Raw genomic sequence first — 23,155 nt, forward strand, 5'->3', positions numbered from 1 at the left:
TGTTTCCTCGGTGGATGGAGCTATTACAAGGGGGCATAACTATAGGGTTCATGGTGGGAGATATAGGAAGGGTATCAGAGGTAGGTTCCTTATGCAGAGAGTGGTTGGGGTGTGGAATGGACTGCCTGCAGTGATAGTGGAGTCAGACACTTTAGGAACATTTAAGCGATCATTGGATAGGCACATGGAGCACACCAGGATGATAGGGAGTGGGATAGCTTGATCTTGGTTTCGGATAAAGCTCGGCACAACATCGTGGGCCGAAGGGCCTGTTCTGTGCTGTACTGTTCTATATTCTAACCTCGGATTCCATATGACCTCACTTTCTATATCAGTCTGCCATGAGGAACCTTATCAAAAGCTTTATTAAAGTCCATGTATACAGCATCCACTGCCCTGCCCTGGTCAATTCTTTTTTGTCACTTCCTCAAAGAACTCAATCAAGTTTGTAGGCGAAATTGTTGGGACTTTCATCCAGACCTGGGTGGGGGGGGGGGAATATATTTTCAATTTCCATTAGTTTCCTGAATATCCACAAAGAATCAAGTCACATGGAATGATACAGCACTGGAGATCAGTCAGCCCATCATGCCTGTGCTTGTTCTTTAGAAAGCTTATTCTCCTGCCCTTTCGCTGTAAACCCTGCAATTTTCCCCTCCCAAGTATTTATTCCCCAAGTATTGCTGCAACTATACAAGGCATTGGTGAGGCCGCACCTGGAGTATTATGCACAGTTTTGGTTCCCTTATTTGAGGAAAGATGTAGTGGCATTGGAGGCAGTTCAGAGGAGGTTCACTAGATTGATTCCAGGGATGAGGGGTTTGTCATATGAAGAGAGATTGAACAGTTTAGGCCGATACTGTCTGGAATTTAGAAGAATGAGGGGAGATCAAATTGAGGTATAAAAGATGATAAAAGGTATGGATAAAGTAGACGTGGAGCGGATGCTTCCTCTTGTGGGGCATTCTAGGACGAGAGGCCATAGTCTTAGGATAAGGGGCAGCAAATTTAAAACAGAGTTGAGGAGAAACTACTTCTTCCAAAGGGTTGTGAATCTATGGAATTTGCTACCCCAAGTGGATACTGGGGCAGTGAGTAAATTTAAGGAGGAGTTATGGGGAGAAGGCAGGAAAATGGGGATGAGGAGCGTATCAGCCATGATCGAATGGCAGAGCAGACTCGATGGGCCGAATGGCCTAATTCTGCTCCTATATCTTATGAACTTGTGAGACACGACCTCCACTTCACAAAACCATGCTGCTTATCACTAATAAGCCTATCCTCTTCCAGATGTGAGTACATCCTGTCCCTAAGAATCTTCTCCAATAATTTCCCCACCGCTGATGTAAGGTTCACAGGCCTGTAATTTCCCAGATTGTCTCTTCTGCCCTTCTTAAACAGAGGAACAATGTTAGCTACTTTCCAATCCTCCGGTACCTCACCTGTGGCTAAAGAGGATACAAAGATTTTGGCCAAGACCTCAGCAATTTCTTCCCTCACCTCTCTTAGTCCTCTGGGATCGACTCTTTTTGGCCCTGGGACTTGGCCATCTTAATGTTTTTCAAAACCTCCAATACCTTTTTATCTCAACAGTTCCTAGAATGTCAACATCCTTCGTTCTACACTCACCACCCACCACATCCTTCTCCTTTGTGAATACTGATGCAAAGTATTCGTTCAGGACCTCACCCACCTCATCTGGCTCCAAACACAAATTCCCTCCACTGTCCTTGAGTGGACCCATCCTTTCCTTAGCTGCCCTGTTCCTCCTTATATACGCATAAAAAGCCTTGGGATTCTCCTTAATCCTGCCTGCCAAGGACATTTCATGTCCCTTTCTAGTCCTCCTAATTCCCTGTTTATGCTCTTTCCTGCTGTCTTTGTATTCCTCAAGAGCCTTATCCATTTTCAATTTCCTGAAATTTATGTATGTCTCCTTCTTTTTCACTAAACTCACAATCTCTCTTGTCATCCAGGGTTCCCGAATCTTGCCATCTTTATCCTTCATTTTTACAGGGACATATATTTTGTGAATTGTTAACAACTGACTTTTAAAAGACTCCCACATATCGGATGTGGATTTACCCTCAAACAGCCGCCCCTCAGTCTATATTCCCTAGCTCCTGCCGAATACTGTCATAGTTAGCCTTCCCCCAGTTTAGTACTTCCACTCTGGGACTACTTCTTCAGAACTGGAGATGTTCAGCAATGTAATGGATTATCACCATTCCTTTCCTGCATGTGAAAATTTTAAAAAGTAGGGTACGATTTGACAATGATACCAAATTTGGAGTTGTGGCTCAGAGTGAAAATGATACCAATCAGCTGTAAAGGGGCATAGACCGGTTGGTGGATTGAGCAGGACAGAATCAGATGGAATTTTGTAACATAGATGAAGCATTTTGGCAGCATGGAGAGCAAGCTGCAGTATTTACATAAATGACACAATTCCAAAAGGTGTTCAGGAACAAAGACCTGGGGGCTCTTTGAAGGGGGCAGAATCTATTGCAAGAGCACTTAGCAAATGCATGTGGGGTTTTGGGTTTCGTAAATAGACACATTGAGAACAAGGTTGTGCTGAACCAATACAAAGCTCTGGCTAGGCCACAGGTAGAGTATTTCATTGATTGTGGGTCGCCACACTTCAGGAAGGATGTGAGGCTCCATGAGAGGAGTCTTACCAGAATGGTTCCAGCGATCAGAGATTTAAGCTCCATGGTTAAGTTGAAGAAGGTGGGGCTCTTCCTAATGGAGCAAAGAAGATTGAGGGAAGATTTGGGGAGGCAATAGCATCGTGGTATTGTCACCGGAAAGTAATCCAGATACCCAGGGTAATGCTCTGGGGACCCGGGTTCGAATCCCACCACAGCAGATGGTGACATTTGATTTCAATAAATTAAAAGTCTAATGATGAACAGAAAACCATTGTTGTGAAAACCCATCTGGTTCGCTAATGTCCTTTAGGGAAGGAAATCTGCCGTCCTTACCCGGTCTGGCCTATATGTGACAATAATGTGGTTGACTTTTAAAAACTGTCTGCTGAAATGCTCAGTTCAAGGGCAATTAGGGGAACCCACATCTCATCAATGAATTTGATTACTGTTCAATATTATAACAAGATTAGACAAATTAGACAAAGAAATGGTGGCTGGTATTTTACCGCCTCGCCCGCGCTGGAATCAGGGCGGGCGAGGCTCGCGGAACGGAATTCTCCGTTGGCCTTGGGCGGGATTTCATGAGCTTCGCCCGAGCGAGGTCGTAACATAGCAGTCAAAGTTCCCATTAGTTGATGGTGCAAGGATGGTTTTGGGCAAGAGGTGCAGGAAGACTGTTTTGTTTTACAGAGTGAGTGGTAATGATCTGGAACGTTCTGCCACGAGGGTGGTGGAAGTGGACATTGGGTGATTTCAAAGGGAAATTGGATAAACCTCTGGGGCTGCCGGTAAACAGCAGGGGGAATGGGACAGATTGGATTGCTATACGGAGAGCCAGCATGGACAATGGGCCAAATGGCCTCAGTCAGTGCCATAATGAATTTATGGCTCATCTTCCCCTCATGATTCCAGTCTGGTGCTTGCTGTGTATGAGTTATCTTCACTAGCGACCCAGTTGTAACAATTAATTTAGTTGTGGAATAGTTCAATCTGTAGGTTATTTTGGTTCCCTCTACAAGTTGATTCTGTGTGATTGGAATATAATGGCGCTGCTCTGAACCTCTCAAGGCTAACATGAGCTGCAGTGCTTATTATAAAGTGCCTAATAAGCACACACAGCCTTGACCTGGAATAGGCTTCTTCAGCAGAGTGAAGTTTACAATAATCAACAGTGGGAAATACTCTCTGAATCCATTAGAACCTAAGCTATCTTCACAAAATGACTGCTCTAATAGTAATCAGTTAGATATCCTTTCCCCACTCAACTTGAAGCATTTAAACCTTTTGGCAGAATTTATGGGCACATTAGAAATCTCACATCGCGGGAACAATGCTGTGGAGTTCTGTTTTGATGTGCAGCCTTACTGCAGTCCTACCTAATTACACTGTGGATAAATTTAAATGCAATTTTAGAAAAAATGCACTGTAGCATACTGAAATGTTTATTGATGTATGTCACATGGAGGAGAATGGTAAGCTCGTGTGTGTGGAAACAGCTCTCTCTAGATGTTTCTATCCATCCGACCAACGTGTGTCTCTCTCTGTATATAAAACCAAAACTCATCCTTAACCTTGCTGTGTGGCCAGCTCACCGAATGAGGTGATGTCCCGACCATCGCAGTATAAGAATGTTCCATTAGCTTGTAAACACCGGGAGGACAAATGTTCAGTTATATCATTATTGCTGTCACTATTTCTCTGTTTTTTACTCACTGCTTGTCCCTGTCTCGTGACCTGTCTTGTTCTTTATCTCTGTTCCAGTCACGCTTTCTGTTCTTGTCTGGCTGTTTGTATCTTTGCGATATGAGGCATTGGCCAGATGTGGCCTGCAGAATTGTGCACAGGCTTGGGGCATTGACCCATTATATCTGTCTTTCTGCATTAAAAGTGATACTGAGGGCCATTCTCTCAATGGTGAGAAGCTTAAATCTTTGTGAGTATAAAAAACAATCAGGAAACTGGGATTAAGGAATGTTTTGACCCGGTGGTAAAATATTAAATTATCTAATGAGTTGTTTATACAGTCAGCGCAGACTGATTCTCTGGTAGACAGCCACTTACAGCTGCTCTGTGCGGTCAGAGACTGAAATATTTCAGTTGTAAGCAACCCAACAAAGGATTGATGAATTCTGACGAGGGGGGTAATTTTTTAAAGGGATTATATAATGCAAAACCCTCATGGGAATGCACCTGAGACACTGTGAGCAGTTCTGGGCACCACACCTTGGAAAGGATGTACTAGCCTTGGAGGGAGCGCAGAGTAGATTTACCAGAATGATGCCAGGACTGCTATGGTTAAATTACAAGGAGTGATTGCACAATCGGGGGTTGTATTCCCTGGAATTTAGAAGATCAAGGGGGTGATGGAATTGAAGCTTTCAAGCTATTAAGGAAACTGATAGGGTTGATAGAGAGAAACTATTTCTGGTACTTGGGGAGTCTAGAGAGCATATCCTAAAAATTAGAACCACACTTTTCTGAAATTGACAAACATACAAAAGGCGATAAAAGTGCTTGATCAATTGTTAATTTAAAACGTGATATTGATGAATTGTTAGCCAGTGTATTAAGGGATAAGGGGCCAAGGCTAAGTGTGTGGAATAAGGGCATGGATCAGCCATGACCATTGAATGATGGCAGAACAGATTCAGGGGTGTGGGGAAGAATGGCCTCCTCATGTTCCTCAGCTCCTAGTGCAAAGGCAGCTATTTGGGATTGATGTACAGGAAGGGAACAATCTGATTGAACCTTGTGACCTTCTCCGACTTGAACCATCCGCCTCTGCCTGTGTATAAACGCTTTGTCAATTTTCCCCTTTGTGTGAGGATGGCCGGTGTATATATTTTGCTTGCAAACTATTACAAACTGCTCTGTTGTAAACCCTCCTTCCCCTTGTGTCCCTGAACAAACCTGGGCCCTATCTGTGGGGCCACACGGCCTCAACGAGCTATGTGTTGGTGTTTGTGTGTTTTTGTGTTGGTGTGCTGTGTGTCTTTTCTTTAAAACCGTGTGTGTGAGTCACTGTGTCCCGTTGGTGTTAACAAAACGCACCCCATCCTTTTCCCGGTTCCACGGTTCCTGAGGATTATGAAAGAGGATGGGATGTGCCTTGATAAATGCGTTGGTCTTTCCCTACCCTTCTGTTTTGCATGTTGGTGTGCCCCACATCTCTTCATGCCAGCGAAGAACTGAAGACCGTACTTAGCACTGCCGTTTCCCTCCCCCACCTTCAGTGGCAAAACCCGGTTAGAGGGAGCTCGCCTCAGGCAAAATGTTGCTTCGAATTATCGGGGCCTGCTCCCAGCAACACACACAAGTTCCATTCTCGCAACTTTTTTTTAAACAAGTGTGTAAAGTTTTCTAATGCCATGCATCTCTTCTTCTTTATTCCAAATTGACGTCCATCGTGCCGAGCAGTTTGCACAGGTGAGTGGACAGTCCTTGCTTCTAACAGAATGAGTGATGAGATTCTCTGCGAGTGATTGGTGGTGTGCTGAAAGTGTACGTCCCACAGGACTGAGTGAGGGAGTGACTGAGTGAGGGAGGGAGGGAGGTCCATCACTGGGATTGCTGCCACTCTCTGCCCATTTAGCCTCCCGCCTTCGTGGCCTTCGGTTAAGTTGCTCCAATCCGTTACCCTCCGGCTCAAGCAGCAAGAAAACGCGGTTAACACCGCTGCCTCACAGCTCCAGGGACACAGGTTCGATTCCCGGCTTGGGTCACTGTCTGTGCAGAGTCTGCACGTTCGCCCTGTGTCTGCGTGGGTTTCCTCCGGGTGCTCAGGTCTGAAAGACGTGCTGGTTAGGGTGCATTGGCCATGCTAAATTCTCCCTCAGTGTACCCGAACAGGCACCGGAGTGTGGCAACTAGGGGATTTTCACAGTAGCTTCATTGCGGTGTTAATGTAAGCTTACTTGTGACACTAATAAATAAACCTCTGGCAGCAATGTCACTCGGTCAGTGTCGTCCAGTAGAAACCTCAGGCCAGCTGGCGGTGTTCCTATGGTGACAATATTTTAGCTACTTGTCTAAATCTTAGTGGGAAACTTTTTAAAATTTGATTTATTTGATTTGATTTTTATTGTCACATGTATTAGTGTACAGTGAAAAGTATTGTTTCTTGCGCGCTATACAGACAAAGCATACCGTTCATAGAGAAGGAAAGGAGAGAGTGCAGAATGCAGTGTTACAGTCATAGCTAGGGTGTAGAGAAAGATCAACTTAATGCAAGATAGATCCATTCAAAAGACTGAAGCTGTTCTTGAGTCGATTGGTACGTGACCTCAGACTTTTGTATCTTTTCCCTGATGGGAGAAGGTGGAAGAGAGAATGCCCGGGGTGCGTGGGGTCCTTAATTATGCTGGCTGCTTTGCCGAGGCAGCAGGAAGTGTAGACAGAGTCAATGGATGGGAGGCTGGTTTTTTATTTGCAGCAAAGTGCTTCATGTTGGGTAGATTTACTGAATAAACAAACCGTTCAGTAACCGTGGAAACAAAGCACTCACAGAGATCACGTGTGAGTATTGAGATCACATGAGACCATCAGTGGCCTGTGTTTATTTACTAATCCGAGTTGCCTTCAGCTCCAGCTGCCAGATGTGGCCACTGCTGGCAAGAGCCTTAGACGACACACTCTGCTTTCGGTATAAGTGGCGTGTTTGCTGTGTGTCCACTTGCAATCTGAGCCCCCTCCTCTCGCCCAGCAGTATCACTCCTGTCCTTTCGAAGATGGGTTGTTTCTGGGGGGGATAATTACCGGTCGCTGGCTTGGGGGGTGTTGTTGCTGGAATTCTCCATTGCTTGCTGGGCGCTCCGCATGGACCCAGTCAATGTGCTGCACTGCATCAGGAAAAGGAGGGACCAACTGGGATTGTTCTCTTGGAGCAAGGAAGGCGAAGGGGAGATTTCATGGAGGGGTTCAAAATCTTGACTCAGGAACATCAGCAGCGGGAACAGGACTAGACCAAGCTGTCCAGGAGTCCGTTCCGCCATTCAGGAATATTATGGTGGATTGGCCACCTCAACCTCACTTTCCTGCTCCACCCCCATAAACAAGTAGGAACTGTTTAGGTTGGCAGGAAGGCCAGTAACCAGAAGAGACATATTTAAGATAATTGACAAAAGAACCAGAAATGAAATGATTTTTTAAAAAACACGCGAATGTTGCACTCAGGAACATGTTCCGGAAAGGCGGTGGTAGCAGATTCAACAGTAGCTTCCGAAAGGAAATTGGATAAAAGGCTTGAAGTGGAGAAAATTGAAAGGCTGCAGGAGTGGGACTAGTTGGATAACTCTTTGAAAGATCCAGCACAGGCATGATGGGCCAAATGGCCTCCAGTGCTGTAAGATTCTATGATGTTGCAGTGACAAACAACTAAATTAACCGAGCATTGGGGCCACTTGAACAAGGAGGAGAAGTTTTGGGAACTGGGAATGTTTACATTGGAGAAATGGTGGCCGTAGAGAGAGCTTACTGAGCTATTGGAGATGTGATGGAACAGACTCAGCCTGGTTCAAGTACATGCATCATCACAGACTCTACAAGTGGGTTCAGGCTTAGTTACAGGAGATGGGTGGTTTGGATTGATTTAATTGGTACAAGGGGCAGTGAATCTAAAGAGTGACTTTAGATTCACTTCCTCAAGAGTTGACTTGAGGCAATGGTGCAAGGAGGGAATGTTGAAAAAAAAATCACAATTTGAACTAATAAATTATTTGGCAAGGAAAAGCAGGGATGCATTTGAGAAGCTCAGAGTTTTCTTTAACCTCCTGCGGATTGTGTGCTTCTTGGACGCAAAGTCAAGAGAACAACTAGAGATTCAGCGGAATCTCCAGTTTTTCTCTCCATTTTTTAGGTCTGGCCTGTGATTTTTTTGATGTTTCTTGGGGCTGGGATGGGGGGATAGCCGGTGGGGATAGCAGAGATTGGGCCAGTTCTTCCCATAGTTTCAGGCCCAATAAAGAGGTTGGCCTCGCTTTCGACTGCCTTTCGACTGCCTTGTCTTCCTCATCATTGGTTTGTTGGGTTTGAGACCCTCCCCATCAATCGAAAGAAAATTGTGGAGACTCTGGGAGAGAGCCCAAGGATCCAAAAAGGCTCAAGGTGATTGGATGAAGAACGCAGCCACGGGATTCCAAAAGCTGCCCTGTCTCCTTGTCTCCTTTTACATGGTACTAAACATATCAGGGGTCTCGGATCTGGGGCATGGCCATTTTACAGTGCCTGGATAGCTGCGTACTGGAGGAGAAGAGGCCCTGGACCTTGGAAGCCTATATACCTTTTGAACTTGGGAACCAAACAATTAGGCTGGAGAGGCTCCTCCGATCCAGAGTACTCCTTTACACTCCAACATTTTCCACCACTTTGTGACATTCTAAAGCACTGCACGGACATTGAAGTATATTTGAAGTGTAGACACAGTTGTACGACAAGCAACAGACAATTTGTGTCCAACAAGATCCTAAAAAAACAGCAGTCTGACAAGGACCAGCCAGTCTGTTCTTTTTAAGTGATATTTGTCGGTGGATTCAGGGAAGAATTCCTCCACTCTTTGACTTGTGCACCTCAGAAGAAATGTTCCAAACCATAAGTCTTCCCATTGGCTGAAGGGTGGAGAAAGAGACTGGATGTAGGGACAGTGTTTCCCCTGGGTTGGGGATGGGGAGGGGGGGGTGTCAAGAACAAGGGGGCCACAGTCTCAGGATACAGGGTAGGCTATTTAGGATTGAGGGTGGTGGACCTGTGGAACTCTCGACTACACAAGGCTGTGGAGGCCCAGTCACTGAATATATTTAAGAAGGAAATAGATAGATTTCTAGACTCTAACGGTGTCGAGAGATTTGGAGAGAGCGCTGGATTATGGTGTTGAGATGGAGGATCAGCCATGATCACATTGAATGGCAGAGCAAGCTCGAAGGGCCGAATGCTTTCTTTGGAACGGAGGACACCGATTGAAGGTGATTGACAAAAGAAACAATAACGACATGAAAAACCTTTTCACACAGAGTGTGGTTAGGACCTGGAGTGCATTATCTGAGTGGAGGCAGATTCAACCATGGTGTTCAAAAGAGTTAAATAGATGAAGAGAGATAGATTACAGGGTTATGGGCAAAAGGCAGGGGAGTGAGGCAAGCTGAGTGACTCTTGTGGAGCTAGCATGAACACAGTGGGCCAAATGGCCTCCTCCTGTGCCTGTAACATTTCTGAGATTTTATATGAAGAGTGCATCGTCAGTTTTGAATCTGGTGCTTGCTGGCACCAGAATATGAAGTAAACCGAGTGACAACACTGCCTGGGTTCACCCTTGGCAACAGGTGAATTCACCTGAAGCTCCCATTCAATTATTTTTGACACGTAGCCTATAGCGGAATCTGGATATCCTTCCCCACCCTTGCAAGGACGGTCAGTGAGGATGTATGGAAGCAATTCCAACTGGTCTGAGTGTGTACTTTCCATTGAGCAGAGATGCCGGTGACACCTGTGGGCCTGGGTGAATGTTGGAATATTTCAGGAATGATGGATAATATTCCCCTGATTTCCCCACCCTCCTTCGTAATGATGCGGTTAATGAACAACAGACGGAAGGTCCCTTTCCTCATTCCTGCTGTCTGGTGAAATGGGCCAAGTTTGGAGACTTGGGCATCAGCAGCTTCCTGATCGCAAGAACCCGCGAAAGCAGGAAAATGGCTCCTCCATGAAATAAAACCCGGAACGTTGTGTGGTTAAGGGAGGTGGGGGGGGGGGGGGGGGGTGTGGAGTGCTGATCCACTGGTTGAAGCCAGGACAATGGATTCATTTCCAAATCCGATGGATGGTTGTTTGGGAGGTGTTAAGAGTTGGAAATAATGTGATCTTCTCAACTGCAACAGTCATTTTGCTGTCAGATGACGATTTGATTTCCTGAGTATCTCCTACAATTTGGATATTAATTCATCGCCCCTCTCCAGGGCTCAGTCTCTACTATCTGTCTACCAAAGGTTTGGAAGCTCTGGATGTCCTGTCACAGCTCTGGCAGTGTGGGAAGGGTAGGTTGTTGCTGTTAGATCAGTACCAGTGAGCCCTTACTAATGAGCTTCAGTTTAGCTTTTTACCTCCTGAGCATTTGAGGTAAATTGTTCCGGACACTATCGAGATTAGCCCTGGGATGCGAGGCAAGGCCAGCAGTTAATTAATGTGTGGCATTGTTTCAATTCTATCCTTCCTGTTTCTGGATTTGATAGGCAACTCTCGCACACTCGCCAAATCTCCTGAAGGTCAAGCTAAAATTTCAGGGCAAGAGTTGGGAAATTTGGAGCAGTTCTGGCTTCAGAACGCGTAATAAACCTTCGATCAGCGATTCACCTTTCTGCTGCTTCAGAGGGAAGCTGTGAAACTCCGTATAAATACTTCAGCTCTTTCCTGTTTTAATCATTTCTTCTTTTCATTAATCCAACTTTAGAGTTTGAATTATGCATTTTTTTTTAAAAGACAAAGTAAAAATGTGGGCTGAATTTCAGTGAAGCAACTCAAACCCATTTGAATGTTTCTGTCGAGGATTGCAAAGAGACAATAATGAGGTAAGTTCATGGATTGGACAGACTTAACGGACCAGCTGTCGTCTTGAGGGTCCGTTGGGTTTTTTTTATTTTGGGGAGTGGATGCTGTCCACAAGAAGACGGGATCGAGTTTGGGGCAGCAAGAGGAACCGCATTTGAAGCCTCAAGAAAGAGAGAGAGAGAGAGAGAGGGAGGGCATTGTTGATTACATGGCACCCACTCCTTCACCCTCTCTGAGTGCAGGCTCGATGAACCAAATGACCTCCTTCTGCACCGTAAACAATTCTGCATTTCTGAGCGACCCCTTTCTATGTGATCTATGTACCAACAAGGTCAGACTGACCATGGGCAGGGACGCTTAACATTACCAACCATCCAGCATCGTCCTGAAGTCTTGAGGAATTAAAAATTCATCTCTTGGTAACTTGGGGCTTAAAAATCCAGTGTTCATCAACATTTTCCTTGGACAATTTTGTTAGTGATTAAAATATTGGAGATGGGGCGGGTGGGAGCAAAGGAGTTTGCCTGCATCATCCAATCAGATAACGAAGGGTCTTTTCATTCACGTTCTAAGTTGTTATGGGAGGACTGATATCGGAGTTCTTGTGGTGCAGTGGCTAGTGTCTCTGCCTCTGAGCCAGAGGTTCCAGGTTTGAGTCCCACTTCAGGATCTGATGGCCGTGGATGAGATGTTCATTGAGTCTCAAACTTCAAATCCTTCCAACACACTCCAATGGCAGGTGGGAAAAGTGGGTGAGACTCCTGGTCAGCCATGTGATGGAAAGGGAGTTGGAGGCGCTACCGTTACTATCCATAGTCCAGACTACAACATGCATGGAAAACTGTCTGTTGCCACAGCAACTCGGACTCCTTGGGGCCGTTTGGCTCAGTTCACTGATGTGGATCAGACTGGTGCCAACTACACGATTCCTGTTCCAGCTGGGTGGATTTGGGACCTATCTCCTTGTCCAATCCCAGTGGAGAGCATGGCACGGTAGGTCAGGCCTGCCATCAGGCAAAAAAACAGAGGAAGGACAGATGGCTCAAGTAACCAATGGCAGGAGACTGGGACTGGAGTGTCATGTGATAAAAGCTCCACTAATGTGTCCAACCAGTTGGCAATTCTGGAGTGAGGTCAGGGAGAGGGTGTGGATGTTCATCGCAGCTGATTTTGACCCTGTTCTTGTCCATTGTCCATCCACCATCGAGGAGGGGGTCGTTGGAGAGCCCTGCATAAACCATGGGTCAAACCTGGGGATGTTGCTGATATGTCTAATGAATTATTCAAAGCCCTTATCCAGTTGAGACTATGTGACGTTCCCCCCGATGTTAACTTTGGATGTGCCATCTTCACTGACATCAAGTCACTGACTCATCACTTAGTCACAATGTGGATCTTTCCAAGAACATTCTGATCCTACAATGTCTTGTAGACCGAGCTTCCTTTTGCCTGGGATTCACTGCTTCGTAAGAAGTTTAACAACACCAGGCCAGTCTAATGCTGCATTCTACGATGATCATTTGGTTCATTGCTGATTGTAGAAGCAGGTGTCCGAGACAAAATTGAAAGCACCAACGAACCGTGTGGACTGTGGAGTTGCAGCAGTGTGATCAAGCTCTCAGAGTCATTGGATTTTATAGCACAAAAAGAGGCCCTTTGGCCCATCACGTCCACAGCGGCCGTCAAGCACCCAGCTATTCTCCTTATAAAGAAAGCAGAATTCTGTGAATGATCAAGTGTTTTCTACAGGATTGACCCAGTAACATCTGTGGAACGTGTGTCAATGTATAGCTGTCTGAGACTTAGGATTTGACAGCCTGTTTTTGCTTTGGCTTCTCTCTCTCTCCTGTTTGAAGTATTTTACTCTTGAGTGGGCTATTGTTCCACGTGGGGTGAGTGGGGAGGAGAACCAGTAACTCTCTGAGAGATCCCAACACAGCTGGCTGATCTTACCAGAACACAAACAGTGAGCGTGGCCCGCAATTTGAGCATGGTGGGTATCACGCATGAGGCCGGTGACATTCCCATCCATTCCGCCAATGGTGGGAGTCATTGGACAGCTGCGAGGTGAGGGAGCTGTTCCAACTTAATGTTCCAAACCCCCCTCCACCCCCCCCAAAATAGCTTGTTGGGGGTCACCTTTAATACCTGAACTAGCTCCCTCTGCTCAGCACCGTACAGACTGCAAATGAAACTTGGAATCTTTCTGTAATGAGTCTTTGGAGGCAGAAGTCCCTTCATCAAAATCCCTTTATCTACAATTCCAACAGAGTGCTGTCGGTCAGCAGTCTACCTTCGGGAGTGCCAGAGGAACTGACACTCCCAGTTAAATACAAGGAAAAGACTCCCAGATTGGCCCATCAATTGACTCCTTAATCAGGGAGTTCATGTTCCAACAGACCAACCTCAATGGCCTGATTGAAGTCATTACACTTTCTCCGTTGATTACAACCTTATTCTTGTTGGACGAACCAGCTGAGCCGAGGGAAGATCAGTTTATTTGAAAAATAAAAGTGTTTTCAATATCTTTGAATTGATCTACTGAATGGTTTGAAGTGAATGTTTTTCTGCAGGCCATTGTTACAATGTGGAAGGCGCTGCCTGAAAGGGCAGTGGGAGCAGATTCAATAGGAACTCTCAAAAGGGAATTGGATAATTAGTTGGAAAAAGCGAAGGAGTTGGGGGGTGGAGGGGGGCGGGGGCGGGGAGGGCGGTGGGATTAATTGGATAGCTCATTCAAGGAGCTGGTACAGATGGGCTGAAGAGCTTCTTGCCATGTTGAATCATTTTATAACTGTTACTTTTTTCCCCTCTATTTCCTTTGTCACAGACCCCCAGCTGAAAGGTATAGTGACGCGATTATTCAGCCAACAAGGCTTCTATCTACAAATGCAACCCGATGGCACCATCAATGGAACCAAGGACGAGAACAGTAATTACAGTAAGTCGTGAGCTCCCAGCACTGTGCACTGGTTCACGAGGTTTAACAGCAGGTCCAGGGGAATCTTCCGATATCTCAAAGAAGCAAAGAAAGTGCTGGAAATACTCAGCTGGTCTGGCAGCATCTGTGGAAAGGGAAACAAAGTTAATGTTTTAACTTTGGATTTAGGATAGGGCCTTAGGATAGGGCCCTTCTTTCTAATAGCCTGTGGTGTCTCCTCAGCTTTGGGCACTGGAACATTCTACTGAGGTCAGGCCCAAGCAGCAGGAGACTGACTCCATTACTTCACTCATTGGCCGAATGATGGTGATGGGGCTGTGTAGCTGGGAGACTGGGGGAGGGTCTCTGTTGCTGGGAGATGAAGGGGGTGGGCTGTGTTGCTAACTTATAAGGGCAGCATGGTGGTGCAGTGGTTAGCACTGCCACCTCACAGCGCCAGGGACCCGAGTTCGATTTCATCCTTGGGTCACAGTCTGTGTGGGAGTTTGCACGTTCTCCTCATGTCTGCGTTTCCTTCAGGTGCTCCGGTCTCCTCCCACAGCCCAAAGATGTGCGGGTTAGGTTAATTGGCCATGCTAAATTGCCACTTAATGTCGGGGGACTAGCTAGGGTAAATACATGGGGTTATGGGGATAGGGCCTGGGAGGGATTGTGGTAGCTGCAGGCTTGATGGGCTGAATGGCCTCTCTCTGCACTGTACGGATTATGGGGATAGGGCAGGGCGGCGGGGGGGGGGGGGGGGGGGGGGGGGCGGGGGGGGGGGGGGGGTGGACCTGGGTAAGATGCTCTGATGGATATTCGGTGCAATCTCAATGGGCTGAATGATTTCCTTCTGCACTGTCGAGATTCTGTGATTCTAAGCAATGTTTGAGATCACATCAGTAATACACCAATCTGATTCTGCTCACTCAGATTGTCGACTCAGTGGGCCAAAGGGCCTTTCTACACTGAGATTCTGTGACTGCTTCACACAGAGTAAATTATGCCGTGACTTCAATAATGTAGCTTTTTAAAAAACTATCTTTACTATCCATAACGGGACTCAAATACTGGACTGATGTCTGGAAAACGTCACACTTATTTTTCTTGAGACACAAACAATGTGCTTGAAAACGTTCCAGTGTTCCTTCTAAAGTATTCAAGTGCTCTTGTTCACTAGGCCCTGTAATTAGAATATCATCCAGGTAACATTGTACACCAGAGAGACCGCTTAAAATGTAACCCATCAAACTTTGGAATCGGGCTGGTGTGGACGTCATTCCAAAAGACAAACCTTTATAATGAAAAAGACCTTGATGAGTAATGATGGTCAACAATGGTTGAGATTCAGTGATACATTAATCTGTAAATATGCTTGTGAAAGATCAATCTTGCTAAATTCCTGCCCACAAACAAATCTTCAATTAAAAGAAGTGGATATTGATCAGTGCACACACCGGAATATGGCTGTTTTAAATCACCACAAATACAAACTCAACCATCTGGTTTCATGACAGATCACTCAATATAACTGGCTCTAACATGCCAGTATTAACACGTCATAGTAATTCTTCTTCTACCCTGGGACGAATTGCATATCATAGAATTCCTATAGTGCAGAAGGAGGCCATTCGGCCCATCGGGTCTGCCCCGAACACAATCTCAGGAGGATAATTAAGCCTCGAATCATTAAATGGTTACAGCACAGCTAGAGGTTATTCGGCCCGTCATATCTGCACTAACTCTCCAAAGGATAGGTTTATCTAGTGCCACTACCCAGCCTTTCCCCATAACCCTGCTTAATGTAAGATCGTAAGAGTTTTAACAACACCAGGTTAAAGTCCAACAGGTTTATTTGGTACCAAATAAACCTGTTGGACTTTAACCTGGTGTTGTTAAAACTCTTACTGTGTTCACCCCAGTCCAACGCCGGCATCTCCACATAATGTAAGATCAACAGAGTGCGAGGGCTGATTGTTCTATTCCTGTTCCTGTGAGAATGTTATTTGCATGGAGTGTTGCCAGAATGTGGAGTGTTCTGCCCGGTTGACGCAGAGATCATTATGTTGCTTTCTGTATATTTGATGCAGGGTAACACAGAGGACTTTGGGGAGAGAGGGTGTCGGTTTGGATTAGCATTAGTTTGGGGTTGATACTGGAACATGGGGGAAGATTGGGGCAATGGGGTTATTTTGGGATTGATACAGGGCTCTGGGGAGAGAGTGAGGCAGTGGGCTTAGTTTAAGGTTTAAGTTTAAATTTATTTATTAGTGTCACAAGTAGGCTTACATTAACACTGCAATGAAGTTACTGTGAAGATCCCCTAGTCTCCACACTCCGGTGCCTGTTCAGGTACACTGAGGGAAAATTTAGCACGGCCAATGCACCTAACCAGCGTGTCTTTCGGACTGTGGGAGGAAACTGGAGACATGGAGGAAACCCAACCAGACACGGGGAGAATGTGCAGACTCCATATTGGCAGTGATCAAAGCCAGGAATCTAACCCACTGGCACTGTGAAGCAGCAGTGCTAACCACAATGCCACTGTGCCGTGGGATTAATTTGGTGTTGATACTTGCCTATGGGGAGAGACTGGGCAGTGAGATTAGTTTGGGGATTGATACTGGGCTATAGGGAGAAGGTGGAGTAGTGGGATTAGTTTGGGATTGATACTGGGCTATGGGGACAGAGTGGGGCAATGGGATTAGTTTGGGTGTTACTGGGCTATGGGGAGAGAGCGGGTCAATGAGATTAGTTTAGTACTGATACTGGGCTATGGGGTGAGAGCGGGACAGTGGGATTAGTTTGGGATTGATACTGGGCTATGGGGGGAGAGTGGGACAATGGGATTAGTTTGGGGATTGATACAGGGCAATGGGGAGAAAGTGGGGCATTGGTATCAGTGTGGGATTGATGCAGGGCTATGGGGAGAGAGTGGGGCAGTGGGATTAGTTTGGGATTGATACTGGGCTATGGGGAGAGTGTGGGGCAGTGGGATTAGTTTGGGATTGATACAGGGCTATAGGGAGAGTGTGGGGCAGTGGGATTAGTGTGGGATTTATACAGGGCTGAGGGGAGAGAGTGGGACAGTGGGACTAGTTTGGGGATTGATGCAGGGCAATGGGGAGAGAGTGGAGCAGAGGGATTAGTTTGGGGAGTGATATGGGGCTATGGGGTGAGAGCGGGACAGGGGGATTAGTTTGGGGATTGATACTGGGCTATAGAGAGAGAGAGAGGGGCAGTGGGATTAGTTTGGGATTGATACTGGGCTATAGAGAGAGAGAGAGGGGCAGTGGGATTAGTTTGGGATTGATTTAGCAGAGGCATGATGGGCTGATTGGTTTCTTCTGTTGAGCAGTAGAGCTGTGTGGGATAAGTGTCTTACTTTTTTATACCAAGCCGATGTAACTAATGCATCAGGCTTTTTGGCTGGGGAATTTAATGAGTTATATTATTCATCCAAACCTTGTCTCTGGACCTGAGCCATCAGCACCGTTTGAGGGAGGGTTCGTTCCTGGCAGTGATAGATTTGATGAGGAAACGGATGAAGTCTGCCTGGGTGTGAACAATCCTCTCTGTGCCAGCTCCCTGTGCCAGTGCAGTCTGATTTACACACTGAAAATCCTTGTTATTGCAAAACCACCCCTTCCCCATTAGTGGGGTGTGTCACCCAGTCGCGGGGTACTCTGCTGCTTTACTCTGCCATCTATCTGTCCTGCATTGGATGAAGTGTTTGATGCTGCACTGCGCTGTCCCCCCCACACTAATCAACCCCCTCTTACCTCCCACTTTACCAGCTGATTCACTGTGTCAGAACAGGAGGAGGCCATTCGGCCCCTTGAGCCCGTTCCAACCACACACTGATCATGACTGATCTGCAGCTTAATTCTGTCCACTCGCGTCGGTTTAATCTTTTAATAATCTTGCTGAAAAATATTCCTAATTGCTTGGATTTTTCTTTTACTGTTGGATATTCATATGGTTCAGAAGAGGACACATTGCCTCCCACAGTAACAGGAAAGTGGGGAGGGTGTGGGGCGGGTTCTGTACCAAGTAGGCTTCATTGAAGCTTTCTTGGGACCTGGCAAGTAACTAGGATCCGCAGTGAAAAGGAAACTTTAATTGCTGGCCAGTTTGAGGTGGTTATGTTTTATTTATAGCGATGGACAATCCTCTGTGTTAGAAAACTGCTGGAACAGAATCTGTTCTGCTCTGCACAGATCTTCTTGGAATCCTTCTCCCAGGCAACGAGCTGATTTTTAAAAAAAATCTCTATTCCCTCGTTGATGAAGAACAGTTCTCACTGAAGTTTAAAAACGCCTCCGCACTCCTCACGGAACAGCAGTGCTGCTGTCACTGTCCTCCTGGTTAGTGGGTCTCAGAGACTGCAGTAGCTTGAGTATCACAGTCCTCAGGTTGATTAGTGTGGGGAGTAGCACAGTGCAACATCAAACACTTCACCCGGTGCAGGACAGATAGATGGCAGAGTGAAACAGCAGAGAACCCGCGACTGGGTTACACACCCTGCCGCCTTCCACTGTGAAGGGACTTCGAACGGCAGCGGCTGATGTTCAGACTTAACCCTGCTATCTGCTGCTTAAATGCACAGCAACTTCACTGCAGTGTTAATGTAAGCCTTACTTGTGACTAATAAATAAACTTTAAACTTTAGAGCATGATTTTCCCCTAAGCCACTGAGAATGTGATCCAGAGACAATGCAGGACCTGGAATAGGATTCCTGGGATCTGAGTAAACGGGCCAATGACCAGGCGTCCACATGATTGACAGATTGGGAAATAAACAGCCAGAGGATTGAAGGAGGGTGAATTAACGATGTGAATTTCAGTGATGTGAGGAGGGAATCTTACCAAAAAATGGCAGAGTGATGTATCCGGCAAGCAAACCAGTGTATTCAGAGAAACAGACCAGTTTTCTCTCCCAATTCTACCACAGTCTGTCAAAGAAAATCAAGGGTGTGTGTGTAACGCCATCATGCGGGGGGGGGGGGGGGGGGAGACGGACTCAGCGTGCCAGTAAACCCTGCTGCACTGAGATTAGGGCGCCATCTTTAAAGAATCGAACCTCCTCTCAGTCCAGCATGGAGGTCTCAGGGTCTCCCATCCCCACCCCGATCGGAGCACGCCCTTCTTCCCTCCGACCCTACCATTAGCCCCTTCCCCCCCCACCATTAGCCCCTTCCCCCCCCCCCACCATTAGCCCCTTCCCCCCCACCGTTAGCCCCTTCCCCCCACCATTAGCCTCTTCCCCCCCCCCCCCCCACCATTAGCCCCTTCCCCCCCACCGTTAGCCTCTTCCCCCCACCATTGGCCTCTTCCCCCCCACCCAACCATCATCACCTCGCCCAATCATCAGCCCCTCACACCCACCCCCCCCCCCCCCCCCCCCCGATGTTCATAGCTCCTCCCCACTTATCATTGGCTCTTTCTCTCTCCTCTCCCCACCACCTCCCGCCTCCCCCCACCTGATCATCAGCCCCTTCCCCTTCCAAGGCAGTGGAAGCAGAGTCTTTGAATGTTTTTCAGGCAGACCTAAATACATTCTTGATTGACAAGGGGGTGAAAGGTTACCGGTGGTCAACAGGAATGTGGGGTTGAGACCACAATCAGATCAGCCATGATCTTATTGGATGGCAGGGCAGGCTCGAGGGGCAGAGTGGCCTACTCCTGCTTTGAATTCATGTTTGTAATTGAAATGTCAAAGCAATTCACCACACAAAGTAGCAGTGAAAATACTTTCCCCACCCTCTGAATGCTGGAGTTTGCTTTTTCAGGGTAAATGGAATTGAGGTGTCGAGAAGCCCTGATTTAATGAACGGTGGAAGTGATTTGAGGGGCTGAATGGCCTCATCCTAATTGAACAGTTAGATGAACTGAAGCTGAACACGGTGATGTTTTGATTAATATTGTGTCACTGCACGCGAGAAAGATCCAGATTGTTACCAGAAACGCCATCCTTGATCGAGAGTGTGATTCTGTGGCATTCCAGAAAGCTCTAATGAGGTGATTTACATTTCCTCCTGTTGGCAGATCTTTCTGATCGGCATTCTAAAGGGCCTGAGGTGGCAATCATCAGCTTTGTTTCAACGTGGATGGTTTAAAATTGGATTAACCCACCGACAGACATCAAAGTCTGTGGCACTAATCAGGGACAGAGCGAAAGAGCTGGAGATTGGTTGGTGGCATCAGTGTTTGCACGCCTGGCGAGCACAGATAAGATTCTGTTGTGGCAGTGCAGATTTACTACCGCTTATCTCCTGAGCAAGCAGGCCAGATTTGGTTTGAGAGGAAATGGAGATTAAAATAAAGTTTTGGGTGCAGTGGGCTGACTTTCCGCTGATTTAGCAGCATTCCCCCAATGCAGATGGAGCCAACTGTTTCTCCTTGGCTAATCTCACCACAGTTTGAATTGGATTTGAGTGGAATTTAATTGCCATGGGACAGGTGTGAAATTTTCAAAGGTTGGTTCCAGCACATGTGCTTAAAACCCAATATATTCAAAAGTAAGATTTTGTTTTGATGATTCCGAACTGCACTTTGCCAACGCCGACCGGAATATTCTCAATTTCTTTCTTTAGCTCAGACTGACGGCACCGTGTCCGGTTCAGTTAGCGCATAGATCGAGTTACAAGATAAAGCTCTTTTCCTATTGGCTCTCCTCAGATTGATTACTTGTTCCCCTCCTCCAAGACGCGAATACTCACTGACTGTGCGCTCTGTCGCGGACATGCTCTGACTGTGTGTTCCGTCGCGGACATGCTCTCACTGTACGTTCTGTCGCGGACATGCTCTCACTGTGCGTTCTGTCGCGGACATGCTCTCACTGTGCGCTCTGTCGCGGACATGCTCTCACTGTGCGTTCTGTCGCGGACATGCTCTCACTGTGCGCTCTGTCGCGGACATGCTCTCACTGTGCGCTCTGTCGCGGACATGCTCTCACTGTGCGCTCTGTCGCAGACATGATCTCACTGTGCGCTCTGTCGCGGACATGCTCTCACTGTGCACTCTGTCGTGGACATGCTCTCACTGTGCGCTCTGTCGCAGACATGATCTCACTGTGCGCTCTGTCGCGGACATGCTCTCACTGTGCGCTCTGTCGCAGACATGATCTCACTGTGCGCTCTGTCACGGACATGCTCTGACTGTGCACTCTGTCGCGGACATGCTGTCACTGTGCGCTCTGTCATGGACATGCTCTCACTGTGCGCTCTGTCGCGGACATGCTCTCACTGTGCGCTCTGTCATGGACATGCTCTCACTGTGCGCTCTGTCGCGGACATGCTCTCACTGTGCGCTCTGTCGCAGACATGATCTCACTGTGCGTTCTGTCGCGGACATGCTCTCACGGGGCGCTCTGTCGCGGACATGCTCTCACTGTGCGCTCTGTCGCGGACATGCTCTCACTGTGCGCTCTGTCGCGAACATGCTCTCTCTGTGCCCTCTGTCGCGGACATGCTGTCACTGTGCCCTCTGTCGCGGACATGCTCTCACTGTGCACTCTGTCGCAGACATGCTCTCACTGTGCACTGTCATGGACATGCTCTCACTGTGCGTTCTGTCGCGGACATGCTCTCACTGTGCGCTCTGTCGCGGACATGCTCTCACTGTGCGCTCTGTCGCGGACATGCTCTCACTGTGCACTCTGTCATGGACATGCTCTCACTGTGCGCTCTGTCGCGGACATGCTCTCACTGTGCACTCTGTCATGGACATGCTCTCACTGTGCGTTCTGTCGCGGACATGCTCTCACTGTGCACTCTGTCATGGACATGCTCTCACTGTGCGCTCTGTTGCGGACATGCTCTCACTGTGCGCTCTGTCGCGGACATGCTCTCACTGTGTGCTCTGTTGCGGACATGCTCTCACTGTGCACTCTGTCGCGGACATGCTCTCACTGTGCACTCTGTCGCGGACATGCTCTCACTGTGCACTCTGTCGCGGACATGCTCTCGCTGTGTACACTGTCGCGGACATGCTCTCACTGTGTGCTCTGTCGCGGACATGCTCTCACTGTGTGCTCTGTCGCGGACATGCTCTCACTGTGTGCTCTGTCGCGGACATGCTCTCTCTGTGCGCTCTGTCGCGGACATGCTCTCACTGTGTACACTGTTGCGGACATGCTCTCGCTGTGTACACTGTTGCGGACATGCTCTCGCTGTGTTCACTGTCGCGGACATGCTCTCGCTGTGTACACTGTTGCGGACATGCTCTCGCTGTGCGCTCTGTCACGGACATGCTCTCGCTGTGTACACTGTCGCGGACATGCTCTCACTGTGCACACTGTCGCGGACATGCTCTCGCTGTGTACACTGTCGCGGACATGCTCTCACTGTGCGCACTGTCGCGGACATGCTCTCACTGTGCGCACTGTCGCGGACATGCTCTCACTGTGCGCACTGTCGCGGACATGCTCTCACTGTGCGCTCTGTCGCGGACATGCTCTCACTGTGCGCTCTGTCGCGGACATGCTCTCGCTGTGTACACTGTCGCGGACATGCTCTCACTGTACACTGTCGCGGACATGCTCTCGCTGTGCACTCTGTCGCGGACATGCTCTCGCTGTGCACTCTGTCGCGGACATGCTCTCGCTGTGCGCTCTGTCGCGGACATGTTCTCACTGTGCGCTCTGTCGCGGACATGCTCTCACTGTGCGCTCTGTCGCGGACATGCTCTCACTGTGCGCTCTGTCGTGGCCATGCTCTCACTGTGTACACTGTCGCGGACATGCTCTCACTGCGCGCTCTGTCGCGGACATGCTCTCACTGTGCGCTCTGTCGCGGCCATGCTCTCACTGTGTACACTGTCGCGGACATGCTCTCACTGTGCGCTCTGTCGCGGCCATGCTCTCACTGTGCGCTCTGTCGCCGCCATGCTCTCACTGTGCACTCTGTCGCGGACATGCTCTCACTGTGCACTCTGTCGCGGACATGCTCTCACTGTGCGCTCTGTCGCGGCCATGCTCTCACTGTGCGCTCTGTCGCGGACATGCTCTCACTGTGCGCTCTGTCGCGGACATGCTGTCGCTGTG

The 23,155-nt window shown here is 47.8% G+C and overlaps 1 protein-coding gene across 3 annotated transcripts in view; it reads left to right on the forward strand.

Moving 5' to 3' along the window:
- fgf12a (fibroblast growth factor 12a) overlaps positions 1-23,155 on the forward strand; it is a 592,060-nt gene that overhangs the window by 22,831 nt on the left and 546,074 nt on the right. Inside the window, exons 3-4 of one of the 3 annotated variants that reach the window (XM_078201541.1) lie at positions 5,233-5,245; positions 14,020-14,130. In XM_078201541.1, the coding sequence (XP_078057667.1) occupies positions 5,233-5,245; positions 14,020-14,130 (124 nt within the window). Of the gene's footprint in view, positions 1-5,232; positions 5,246-6,071; positions 6,081-14,019; positions 14,131-23,155 lie in introns of all 3 variants that reach the window. The other 2 variants (XM_078201553.1, XM_078201546.1) reach the window with 2 other exon arrangements.

Source organism: Mustelus asterias, chromosome 3 (genome assembly GCF_964213995.1).
Source record: "Mustelus asterias chromosome 3, sMusAst1.hap1.1, whole genome shotgun sequence".
NCBI classification, from domain to species: domain Eukaryota; kingdom Metazoa; phylum Chordata; class Chondrichthyes; order Carcharhiniformes; family Triakidae; genus Mustelus; species Mustelus asterias.